The 12001-nt window shown below is 38.7% G+C and overlaps 1 protein-coding gene across 1 annotated transcript; it reads left to right on the forward strand.

Moving 5' to 3' along the window:
- The first annotated feature begins 2732 nt into the window (after positions 1-2732).
- Positions 2733-11837, forward strand: LOC140328432 (lysosomal amino acid transporter 1 homolog). Its single transcript, XM_072408021.1, has 7 exons — positions 2733-3080; positions 4436-4565; positions 5795-5882; positions 6176-6300; positions 7709-7804; positions 7905-8090; positions 9884-11837. The coding sequence occupies exons 1-7, from the start codon at positions 2884-2886 to the stop codon at positions 9983-9985; spliced, it is 924 nt and encodes a 307-aa protein (XP_072264122.1). The 5' UTR covers positions 2733-2883; the 3' UTR covers positions 9986-11837.
- Positions 11838-12001: the final 164 nt, after the last annotated feature.

A 12001-nucleotide genomic window follows, 5' to 3' on the forward strand; every position in this document is an offset into this window, starting at 1 on the left:
TACATTCACAGCACAAAAATAACAATCATTAGGATTATTTTTGGGCTCTCGCCATACCATAGGTACACCAAATTTCAAACTTTTCAGTTTTCCATTCTTTGACTGACGTGGACACTCTACACAAGTACTGCATACCATATGGGGAGCTCAATAATTTTCTTGGTCCCCCAGTTAAATACCAACATATGCAAGTAATGCTTGTTTCACAAATTCTGTAATGTTTCTTCTCTGCTTTTGCAGAGAATATTCACAAGTGTGGCAAAATACATTAGGGTCATTGAAAAAACTTCTTGAAGGACTCATTCTGTAAAAAAGAAAATGTATGAATAAAAAGAAGGCAAATGAAAGTTTCATGAAAATAATGCTACATTTAATATAAAAAATGCAATACAGTGGTTTAAATAAAGATTGATAATATGCGGTGTTAACATTTGTTGTTGGTAAAATCGTCTATTCCGATTCCTGTATTAAAAGAACTAGAGCCAATTCAATGAAACTGATGTCATTTCTGGAGTCATCAGACTTGAAATACACTAAATATAAAAAAATCCTTGGCAAGTGCAAACATTTTTTTTTTTTTGTTGAGCTGTGTCAATCGATTTAACTGTTGTTGATAATAAGTTGTTATCGAACAACTTTTATCAGCCTTTGAGAACAACAGAGGAAACTACAGAGAGCAAGTGGGTACAGCAGCATTTAACACTACTTTAAATAGGAAGTAAACTGGGGGAAAAAAACTCACTCAAATCAGTCGGTCCCACGCCATCCTCCACATCGGGTGCCACCATTTTCTTTCTCCTTCATACGTCACCCGATCTTGCACTGTGCAGGCACGAGATCGAGTGAAAAGTAAAAATGTAGGTAATGTAAAAATTTAAGATTAGGTTTGCTTTAAGTTTTGAATACCTAGCTCTTTCAGCAAGCTTTTCAATTCAACCAAGCAAGTTCAAGTTCCCAGGTGTGGCCAGCAGGACAAGTTAGTAATATGTTTGCCAGAAAGCATTTGTCTTAGGGTTTAAAAACAGTGACAATTTAAAAAAAAAACCCTCAGATCCAGTGTGGTACACACCAGTTCAAAAGGGACTTATAGGTATTATTATTGATATTATTATTGACAGTGCTTATATACAACCAACATATTACCCAGCACTGTACATTAGGCTTAATCTACACAGATGTTTTCCCCAGCGTTTAACCTGGGGCGTTTAAAGCCCATGTTTGACATTCCTCATGCATTCCAATGAACTAATCTACACCAGGACATTTCCTTGAGGTACGTTTATGAGCTTTATCTTAAACGCTGCTTGCAACATTTAAACAATTAAAACGCTGGGTTAAAGCTGGAAAACGCCCAAAAACACGGGTAAACACTTACATTTTAATAGGGGGGGTTTCAAGCATTTAAAATGTAAGCGCGATAAAACTCAGCATAGATGTTTTCCAGCGTTATAAAAGGCAAGTTTTAAAACACTAACAAAAGTGTATAAAAATGCAGTAGGAACATCTACATGTTTTTATAGACATCCGTGTAGACCCAGGCTTAAATAGGGGTTACAAATCACAAGTGGGATACAAACAACAATGCAGGAGTAGGAGAGGACCCTGCCCAAATGGGTTTACAATCTAAGAGGAAAGGGAAGTAGCACACAATAGGAGGGGGATATAGAATGGTGAGTTAAGCTGCGTACACACCTGCAATTTTTCTCGTTGGAAAGGATCTTTCACGATCCTTTCCAACGAGAAAAGACTGCAGGATGCATGAACGATGCTGTACATACAGCACGGTTCATGGTCTATGGAGAGGGGAGGGGGAGAGCGACGGAGCCGCACCCTGCTGCGCGCTCTCCCCTTCCCTTTCATTAGGATCGGTCGTCGTCCATGGATCCGCCAGGACGGTCGTCGGACGATGGACGACGACCGACTGTACACACGGCAGAATTTCGCCCGATAATTGGCCGATACCGATTATCGGGCGAGAAAAATTTGCCGTGTGTACGCAGCTTTAGTCATTAGTAAATGCATGCTTTTTGGTGGTGGTTTGGAGTAACTTTCTGGCCTATTTAATCAAGTTAGCTGAAGAATCAAACCTGGAAAAGAGTAAATATGGCAGTGCCTGTTATGCAGCAATGAGTATACGTAACAAAGAAAATGGTGAAAAGGTAGGCAATTTTAGTTTTTTTGCAGAAAGGTCATTTCTGGTTCTGAAATAAACAACCTGCCTGCTTGGATTTTGGTTTTACCTTTTTTTTTTACCTGTGCTGCCTTATCTATCCTACCTTTTGCAGGTGTCATTATGAGATAATCACTTTCATTCAGTGGTCTCTTTGGTGGATATACATTTAATAGTATGCTAGACCTCCTGGACAATGGTCACACCCAGCTCTCCTTGTGATACAATACTTGTTTTATTTACCCATGTGTGCTCCCACCAGGGTACACAGCACCAACAATTCCCCTCAGACCACCACTATGTCTCCTCACAACACCTTCACGGCTAACACCTCAGACCCGTCTCCTCACACCAATAACAAGTCCCCCCACAACACCTTCTCAGCTCCTCACACCACCTCCCCAGCTCCTCACACCACCTCCCCAGCTACTCACACCACCTTCCCCTCACAACAGCTCCTCACACCCACTGTTCCCTCCCCGGCTCCACACAGCACTGACGTACACAGGGCCACGTTACTGCTTAGGGCGGGAACAAACACGGGGCGGGGATAAATCCGCCGTAAACCAATGAGAGGCGGATTATCCGTTCGCCCAGAGAGACAGTGGTGGGTTGCAGAGAGAAGGCCGTCGCGCCTGCTGAATGTGGGGCCCTTTGGCCCTAAGCAGGATACCGGTGGCCCTGGTGTCCGAGGACAATAAAGCTTGGGTGAGATGGCGGACGGAGGGCCCCGGCATCCCCTTCTCAGTCCAGTGAACGTGTCCCGGGCTGAAGCGAAGCGGCTGCTGTGCCCTGATGGTAGCTGGTGGATCTGGCAGCTCCTGGAGCAGTGTGTGGAGAATGGATGGGAGTACTGGAGTGTCATCATAGGGCTGGTGTCCATTTGCTGCTTCCTCTTCGCTGCATTACCGTAACTATCCAACTATATTGTCTGTCACATGACCCTGGGGTGCTTACAGCCCATGTAGGCCTCTGCTATCATTAGGACTACAAGTACCAGCATTTCCTGCTGCAGCACCATAGAGGGTATTCCAGCTAGAAATAAGATCTTCCCCCTAGGTGGAAGCAGTATTTGCAATGCAAAAGTGCATTAGGAAGGGTGGAAAGTCCCTGCAGGCCAGGCTTGTATTTTTTGCTGATAATACCGTAAGGCGGTTGTATATGTGCCTGGGGGTACAGACAGGGACTTCTTGATTGAGAGAAGGAAGCCATTGATAAGTTTTTGCAAATTGATGTGGATGGTTTACATAATATTTGTCAAGAGGGAGCATAGAAAACCCTCATAATGGGTTCTCATTTCTGCAGGCTTCTACCTGGCTGCATGACCAATCCCCCAAATCTGTTTCTCTTCACTACTTTGTCAGTCTCTGCTTCTCTAATGCTCTCATGTATAGGAGGACCAAATCATCCACTTCCCATAATATCAGAGTCAACTTTTTTACCCGGAGTTCAGCTTTAATACCAGTTTATGTAAAAGCTATGAAAGAAGATGGAGAGAAAATTAGTTCTCATTAATTAATTGAATTAGTGGTTAAATGTTCATTGTTTTGTTTGTGATGCTAAAACTGTCATAAGATATAATGCAAACAATAAATATTTCATGTGACTTTGTGAATTTACACTAATGGCGATAAGGGCTCGATAAGGGGAATGTTCAAATTCCCCTAGCAGTGTTCTCCCCAGCCCCTTGTAGTTGGGCCCACCACCCGGCACTTTTCAGTAGCCACCCAGCTGTTTTTATGTGGCTACTGAAGAGTTGGGTCACAATACAGGGCTGCCACCCGCCTACAATTTTTTCCCAACTGGCTCAAAAAAATTCCTGAGTTGAGCACTGCATAGGTTAGTGCGGATGCACAGTATAGCTTTGTTGTACTTCTGGTGAAGCAATGAGAATGGGAGCTCAGTTTCAGTAATGTACCAGTGTTTGTACTATCCCTTCTTTTTCAATCTCTGGCCATTTACAGAATTCAAGGTGCCTCATGATTGGCTAGGTAGAGGAAAGAAGGGGCATAGGAAAATCAGAGCTTTATTTTTTTTAATTTGAGTAGTGGAAGATACAGCCGAACTTTACAGTGCAATGACACAAAACTGAGAACATTTCTGTATAACCCAAGTGCAAAATGCACCACAAGGGAACTTTTTATGCTAATACTATTTCGGCATTTTATTTTTACCTGCTATTGACGTAACATTTTCTTATCGCTGTCTTGAAGTTAGGTCAATCATGCAATGATCTCTTTTTTTCTCACTTACTTCTTCTTACAGCCAACTGTATGTTGCCTACAAGAATGGAAAAGTTGACCAAGCTCTCTCCTTGGGGTTTCTGTTATGTTGGTTAGGCGGGGACTTTACAAACTTTGTAGGCTGCTATCTGACCAAACAACTGCCAATACAGGTAAAAGTTGATGCTATTATTCTGGTATTGTTATTGTAAAGTGCTTACTCAATAAAGGGGGACTAAAGTTCCAGTTCAAAAAATCCACAATTAGGCAGGTCATTATTGCAGAAAGGCACAGGCGATGTCCCTTCTTCAGTAATCCCTCTTTAGTTTTGTTTGTCATGAAACACAGCAATCCCAGCTTCTGCACACGCAGGGAATGAATGAACTCCAGAGCAAGAGTTTTGTCATCCCAGGCAGCCTAATCAAAATGGCCAAATGATTGTCTCCAGGAGAAGATAGCTGTGCCCTGGGATGGAACAGTGACAAATGATTATTATGGGTTTTGTTCTGCTTTATGATGTTTAGTGATATTACTGGCGGGGTGCCAGAGGTGCAGACCATGTCCCCTGTACAGAGCCCAGGCTCAGGGAAGTGGGCGGACTGTGTCCCTGGACACAACCTGCCCACTCTCCCATTGCAGGCTCATAGTGGGCGGTGTTATGTCATGATGACGTCACTACGGGGAGGTTTCTCCATGCACGGTCAGAAGTTGGTAATTTTAGTAGTCCGCGGGACTGAAAAGGTTGGCGACCACTGCTTTATACAATAGGATAGCAAATACAAAGGAACCTAAAAGTTTTTGCCTTTCTGATTTAATTACTACTTAAACATTTGTTTTAATACCTCAGCTGGGTAATAAACATCAATAAACTAGGGTGCTATGCAATAGTTAATTTTTAAATTCCTTAATCTTATCTCTTAAATAATATATCTATTTGATGAAGGGTTGGCCTGCAAAAGCATTGTCCAGTTGTATAGGGTTACAAAATCAAGTATGTCAACTGGCATTTTAACGTCTCCCAGAATTATAAGATGTCAAAGAAAATCTGTCCCCAATCGAGGCAGTCTCATTTATGACATTTTACAAATAGCAACTGATTTTGGGAAGCAGGTCCTTTTCATTAGAGCACTGTTTGGTGGCCTGGGCATAGGGAGATAAATATATGCTTTCTTTGCAGGTACATTTGATAACAGGTTAATTTAAGTATTGCTACTTTAAGGTAATTTTAGTATGTAAGTAGTGCAAGAGAGCAAAGTACATTTTAAAAATCTCTGCAGAACCACATTCACTCAAAGCGTCCACATTTTATTTTGCATTTACAAAATAGAAACATTTTAAGACTAAGCATTTGGTTACAGGTCTTACAGCAATGTCTATATAATTATTTTATCATTATTTACAGATCATCACTGCCATTTTTTATGTGAATATGGATCTCATTATGATCTCACAGTTTGCCTACTACAAATTAAAGAATAAAAGCATGAAAGGTAACATGTTTCTGCTTTTCTTTCACTTAATTTTTCTCTATATTTGTACACTTTGTCCATCCTGTATTATGTATACCAACTTGGGCTTGTATATTCCCACTTTTGTATTGGCAGTTGTTCAGCATTTAAGTCCAGAGGTCAAGCATGTAAAAAGGTTTTATACTATCTGAAGTGTACTATTTCATTTTTCAGTATCATACCAGCATGAATGTTGAAAAACTTTTGGGGCACGTAAAGATTGACTCGGGTGGGTTAAAAGCACATGTTGCCAATTCAGTGTTTTTTATTTGCAGGTAGTGGAAGTTTAAAAGGAATGTGCATAGCTTGGCTTCTTATATGCATTACATTATCTGTAATACTCCCTAGCCAACTGCTTCTGAGGAACCTTGAGAAGACTGCTGAACTAGAAGTTGATCAGGTATATTATTAACCTAAAGACTAAAATAGCAATGCTGTGGTGTTATTTGCAACTTGTTAAAATGCATGGTATCCGATGCTGGGGTATGAATAATTCTTAAACTATACATATTTGTCCTTTTCTGTATAATATCTGTGAAATATCCTGTCACTGAGAAGCAGTATTAGAAAATACTCAATGCAAAGAAAATATTTTTGGGAAAAGTGTCTCCAAACTTGTAATTCTGTCCTTGGCAGAAAAGTCTTTTGGAGAGATTAGCATTGTTTTTTTCAAACATTGAAAATACAAGTTGAAAACACTTGCAAAGTCATGTATGTTGTGGCTTTTCCAGAAGGTTTACCTGCTCAGTGCAAGACCTGGGATTCTCTAACACATCCTGGTATCAGCTTTGCTCGCTGAACAGTCCAGAGAAGCCATAAGCTTTCCTCCTCCTCCTTTTTAGTAAGTCATTGTTGTTTGTAAATGAGGCATACACCATCCAAAGGTAAAACATTAAGGGGTGGTTGAGCAGGACATTGAAATACCTGAATGAAGAATTTTTAAAAAAATGCTGGAACCATTGTTGTTTAGGCATTACCCAGTTTTATCATCTACTTCAGGGGTGTCAAATCTTAAGTACACAGAGGGCTGAAATTAAATACTTAGACCAAGACAGGGGCCAAACTTGAAATTTATTGATAAAATTGAGGAAGTTTACTACTTCATCCATAACTAACAAAAACAATACCCTCTACACACATTTTAGGGTTGAAAAGACCCATTTCTATCTTTCTTTGCAGCCTGTGTGTTGTTCATCCTCTCGCATCTCAAGTTTGACATTAAATATTACACTAAGCAGTCTCTAATGGATTGAAACAAACCCAATGCTCCTGGTAGTCAGGCACCATGTGATCATTGCCTAGGCTTTGTGTCACATGCTGGGTGTACAGGAATAATGTTTATGTATTGTATGTATTGAAAATGATGATGTGAGGTGGTAATGCGGGCGGGCGGGCCAGATGTAGATCATTTTCTGAATTTTTTGGGGGGCCAAAAAAAAGGCCCTTGAGGGCCAGTGTTTTAGACCCCCAATCTACTTCCTGAACTGAAATTCTGGCTCATAGAGCACACAATTCTGTAAACCCTGGTATGTCAGCTGTTTCTGGCTGGGTTCACTATTGTCTGACACATCAGCCTGTGCTTCAATCTCTCGCATATGGTGCTGGGGTTTGGTCATAGAAGCAGAGGAGCCTGAGAGTATGCTTGCTGCTGAATGTAAGAAAGAAGTTTAAGAAATGCATTATAAATCTGCAAAAAAAAAAATACATGTTTTTAAAAAAAAACTGTTATAAAAAAGTATACAGTTGTATGTGTTATGTCAGGAGAATGCAGACTAAAGAATATATTATTGTTCATCATTTTATTTTAGAAAACACTCGGCATCACAGAAATGTCCGGTTTCATTTGTGGATATGTTTCTTCAGTGTTTTATTTGGGTTCTCGTTTTCCCCAGCTTCATAAAAATGTAAGTACTTTGAAGTGTTTTTTTTTGTTCTATAAATTATAGTAATATTGTCACCATCATTATTGCTACAAGATTAGACTCCTGTTTTTCTATCTTGCAGTTTCAGAGAAAATCTACAGAGGGAACTTCCTATATGTTATTTGCTTTGGCAATGCTTGGAAACTTCACATATGGGTTAAGTCTTGTCTTGAAGTTGCCTGCTGTACGACACAATAAGAACCAATATATTATGCACCATTTGCCCTGGTTGATTGGCAGCTTTGGTGTGCTTGTCCTAGACTTTTTTGTATCCTTTTAGTATGTTTACTATTTGCAGAAAATGTATTGACTATAGCGGTGCACTACATACATACTTGTACTATGCTTTGAATCTATTTTTGTGATACATTTGATGCTGTAGCTGTGTTAACAGTATCAGGAAATATTTTTTTACAGGATTTCTGTTGCATGTCCTTTTCCTATTCAGGTAAGGGTTTAGCCTGATTGTGTATGTTTAGAGTTTTACATTATTAAGTTATCGGCAAGTTAACAGATTTTATAAGTTGTAAGTTGCAAAATTTGTTTATACATTCATGCATTTGGTTAGGGATACTTTTGGTCAGTGGGACACAAAGTTTAGGACTTGGTATAAATATTGGTCCATGTTGGCACCTTTGTAAGGGCCTGTGTATATGAGCTTTTGTTTTTATAAAATATAGAATACACAAGTTTTATTTATTCAGAGGAAGGGTTTAGGATTTACAGCTCTTTAATATGTACCACCCTCTTAATAAACGGACCAACTGTAATTGGACAAATGACTCCGAAGCTATATAACATCTGTTATTTCATCATCTATTAAGCAGATAAACGTCTGGAGTTGATTCTAGGTGTGTTTGCACTATGTTATGATTTTGCTGTAAACCTACAACATGCAGTGAAACAGCTCTCCGTGCAGGTAAAATAGACTATCTTGGGCTGTGAAAACAGAAAATAAGAAACTGCAAGAATATTAAGAATCTTAAAATCTACAGTTTGGTACATACTCATAAAAAAAAAAATGAACCCGGCAACACAAAAAGGCTGGCACATCCACCGAAGACAACAGTGGTGAATAATCGCAGGATCGTTTCCATGGTGAAGAAAACCCCTTCACAACATCCAGCCAAGTGAAGAATACTCTCCAGAAGGTAGGCATATCAATATTCAAGTCTTCCATAAAGAGAAGACTGCATGAAAACAAATACAGAGGATTCACCACAAGGTGCCAACCACTCATAAGCCTGAAGAATATAAAGACTATATTAAACTTTGCTTAAAAAGAATCTAAAAAAAAGTCAGCACAGTTCTGGAACCTCTATCAACCTCTACCAGAATAAGTGCAAGAAAAATGGAAAGGGCTTTGAACAACTCATAATCCAAAGCATAGTACGTCATCTGTAAAATATGATGGAGGCAGTGGGATGGCTTGGGCATTATTGCTGCCTTTGGTACTGGGTCACTAGTGTTTATTGATAAATTCTGAGGTGTACAGAGGAATAACTCTGCTCAAATCCAATCAAATCTAGCCAAGTTGATTGAGCGGCACAATACAGATGGGCAATGACCCAAATCATACAGCGAAAGCAACTCAGGAGTTTATTACAGCAAAGAAATGAAATCCATGCTCGATTGTGTTGAGAACAGGTGACTGGCTAGGCCATTGGGAAATATTTCAATTGCTAGTTCAAACTTTAGGCAGTTATTGTCTGCAGTGGCTTTTCAACAAAGTATTAAAATGAACATTATTTTCAACTATATTCATTTGTCTAATCACATTTGAGCCCCTGAAATGAGGTGATTGTGTAAAAATGACTCCAGTTCCTAAAATTTTCATACAATTTTTGTTCAAGCCAAAAGTCTGCACTTCAACTGCATATCGGTTGCTTGATGTCAATTACCATTGTGGTGTGATGTACAGTGTTCTTGTACTAAAATATTAAAAACTGTGTCAGTGTACAAATATTTATAGATCTAACTAGGTTGTGAATTTAGTTGAATTATATGTTCTATTTTATGTTCAACTTGGATATAGCATTATTTCCTAAACAAAAAAAACAGATAACTGCACAGTTCATTTTATATCGAAAGCACAAGAGAACACAATCAAACCTACTTGCCCTGGAAGTAGAGCCTTTGCTTGTAGATGAAGAGGAAACCTGAAGTTCCCCACCTTCCTTTGTGTCCCCACCCATATTTTTGTTTACATTTTTTTTTTCTATACAAATAACTTTTTTTCATTTTTAGATAATGTATACAATGTTTCAGGTATCATTAGAAAACCTGTGAGTTAAGGGGTACCATCTTGAAAAGTGTGTGTTTATATTTTTGTTATAATCACTTTTATTTCATTTTGGCAGGGATGTAAATACAGAAGACTTTCTACTTAAGTAGATCAGGCCAGTGTATATAACTTTAATTTATGCTTATAGTAATGTTTAGGAGTATACAGTTATATAAATGCACTTTTGCACAATCTATATATTTTGACCAAGATGTTCTCTTTTTCTGTTAAACATGCATTTTCACACTGTTACTTGTTAATTTTTTCCAATCATTTCAATAAGGAAGTATCCATCACTAACTAGAAACTTAAACTGAAAGCATTGCATTCATACTATGTATTTTTGAAGCACCTGTTTTACATTCATGGATAAATTTGTTGATAGTCCTCAACAGCTATCACTCACTCAACAGGGGACTGTAGTCCCTGAAATAGAAAAAAAGGAATTGCTGCCCATTATTTGGTATTTAGGCTTAAAGTGATTTTTGCTTGTAGGGATTTGATGCAGCATTGTATTTTTAAAAAATATTTCAAAAGAAAACGGCACGAACAACCTTTAGATGCAGTCCTGGCAACCTAGCAATTCGTGTAGCTGTCTTCTGCCCAGTCAACTGTTTGGCGTTCTCGTTTTTAGCAAATTGCCCCAGGGTTCCTTCTTCAAACCTCTGGTTTCAGTTGCATAGATGCTTGGAAGGTTTTAAATCCAGATTCATAGGCACCAGTTCAGAAAAGTCCAATATTTTGTTTTTAGCTATTCTTGGATGTTTGTAATTGTGTGTTTTGGGTCATTACCCTACAGGAGGTTCCATAATCTGCAAATGAGATAAAGTTTTATAGTACTGATTTTTTTGGTTTTGATATTTAATACCTCTCTGCACAGACTCAAGGCACCCTGTGCCAGTCGCATCACAGGCCCTCCATGTTTCATAGGAAGTATGATGTTCCTTTTGTTTAAGAGCTTCATTTTTTCATTTGTGGACATGGACTGATGTTACTCCCAGTTTTTTTTATAATTTGCACAAATTCAATATACATTTAGCAAACTCCAGTGCAGTAATGGTGGAGTCCTTCAGGGTCTCTTTACATTGAGCCCACTGTTACTTAAAAAGTGATGAAATGTTCAGTCACTGATTAACCTCTACCTTGGACTTGTATCTTTTTCAAATTTGTCATTGAACCTTTATCTGCCATTCTCATCCTTCCCATTCTAGGGTCCATTTTCTCACATCCACATCCGGCAAGGTTGGTTGCAGTTCCATGGACCTTAAACTTGATAATGTTTGCTATTGTCACAGAAACATCAAGTTGCTGGGAGATGGTAGCCATTGCCTTAATAATGCATGTTTAAAATCCTCTTTCTGATTTCTTTTCTGTTTTGCTTCCTCTGAACATTTGTTCAATGTGAGACACACAATGATACACAGTGATGTGTAATACTAACTAAAGAAAACAAACAAATGCTTCCAGGCCATTTAGTATATCTTTGCAGGCAGTAATACATGGGAGTTTTTTTTTCTTATCATGAGATATAAAGCACTTTTTTCAATGAGCTCCAAGGGCACCAACAAACTTGTCCAGGGCTGTATTCTTACACTGAAAGCAAATATGAGCTGTACGACTTTGATAGATGGTTTTAAGTGTCACCCTGATATTCTGGTGGTAACCTTCAAGGAGTTATTGACCACTTCTTTAGTTATGCTTGCAGTGTATTAAATGGATACCAAAGCTTAATCTGTGTGTTTAAATTGGTTTAGCTAAGCAAGTGATAATAACAAATGTTACACTTGGTGTTACATTAATATTTTCAATTTAAATTACATTCCCGCAAAAGTGACAGACATTGTTTTTACAGTAAGAGCACTATAAACTTATATTTTATATACATATATGAGAAA

The sequence above is a fragment of the Pyxicephalus adspersus genome, chromosome 4, assembly GCF_032062135.1.
Source record: "Pyxicephalus adspersus chromosome 4, UCB_Pads_2.0, whole genome shotgun sequence".
NCBI classification, from domain to species: Eukaryota; Metazoa; Chordata; class Amphibia; order Anura; family Pyxicephalidae; genus Pyxicephalus; species Pyxicephalus adspersus.

Coding starts and splice junctions, on each gene's coding strand:
- LOC140328432 (XM_072408021.1), top strand. CDS start 2,884: ATGGCGGACGGAGGGCCCCGGCATCCCCTTCTCAGTCCAGTGAACGTG. Junction 4,566..5,794: donor CCAAACAACTGCCAATACAG/GTAAAAGTTGAT, acceptor CATTATTTACAG/ATCATCACTGCCATTTTTTA. Junction 6,301..7,708: donor CTGAACTAGAAGTTGATCAG/GTATATTATTAA, acceptor ATTTTATTTTAG/AAAACACTCGGCATCACAGA.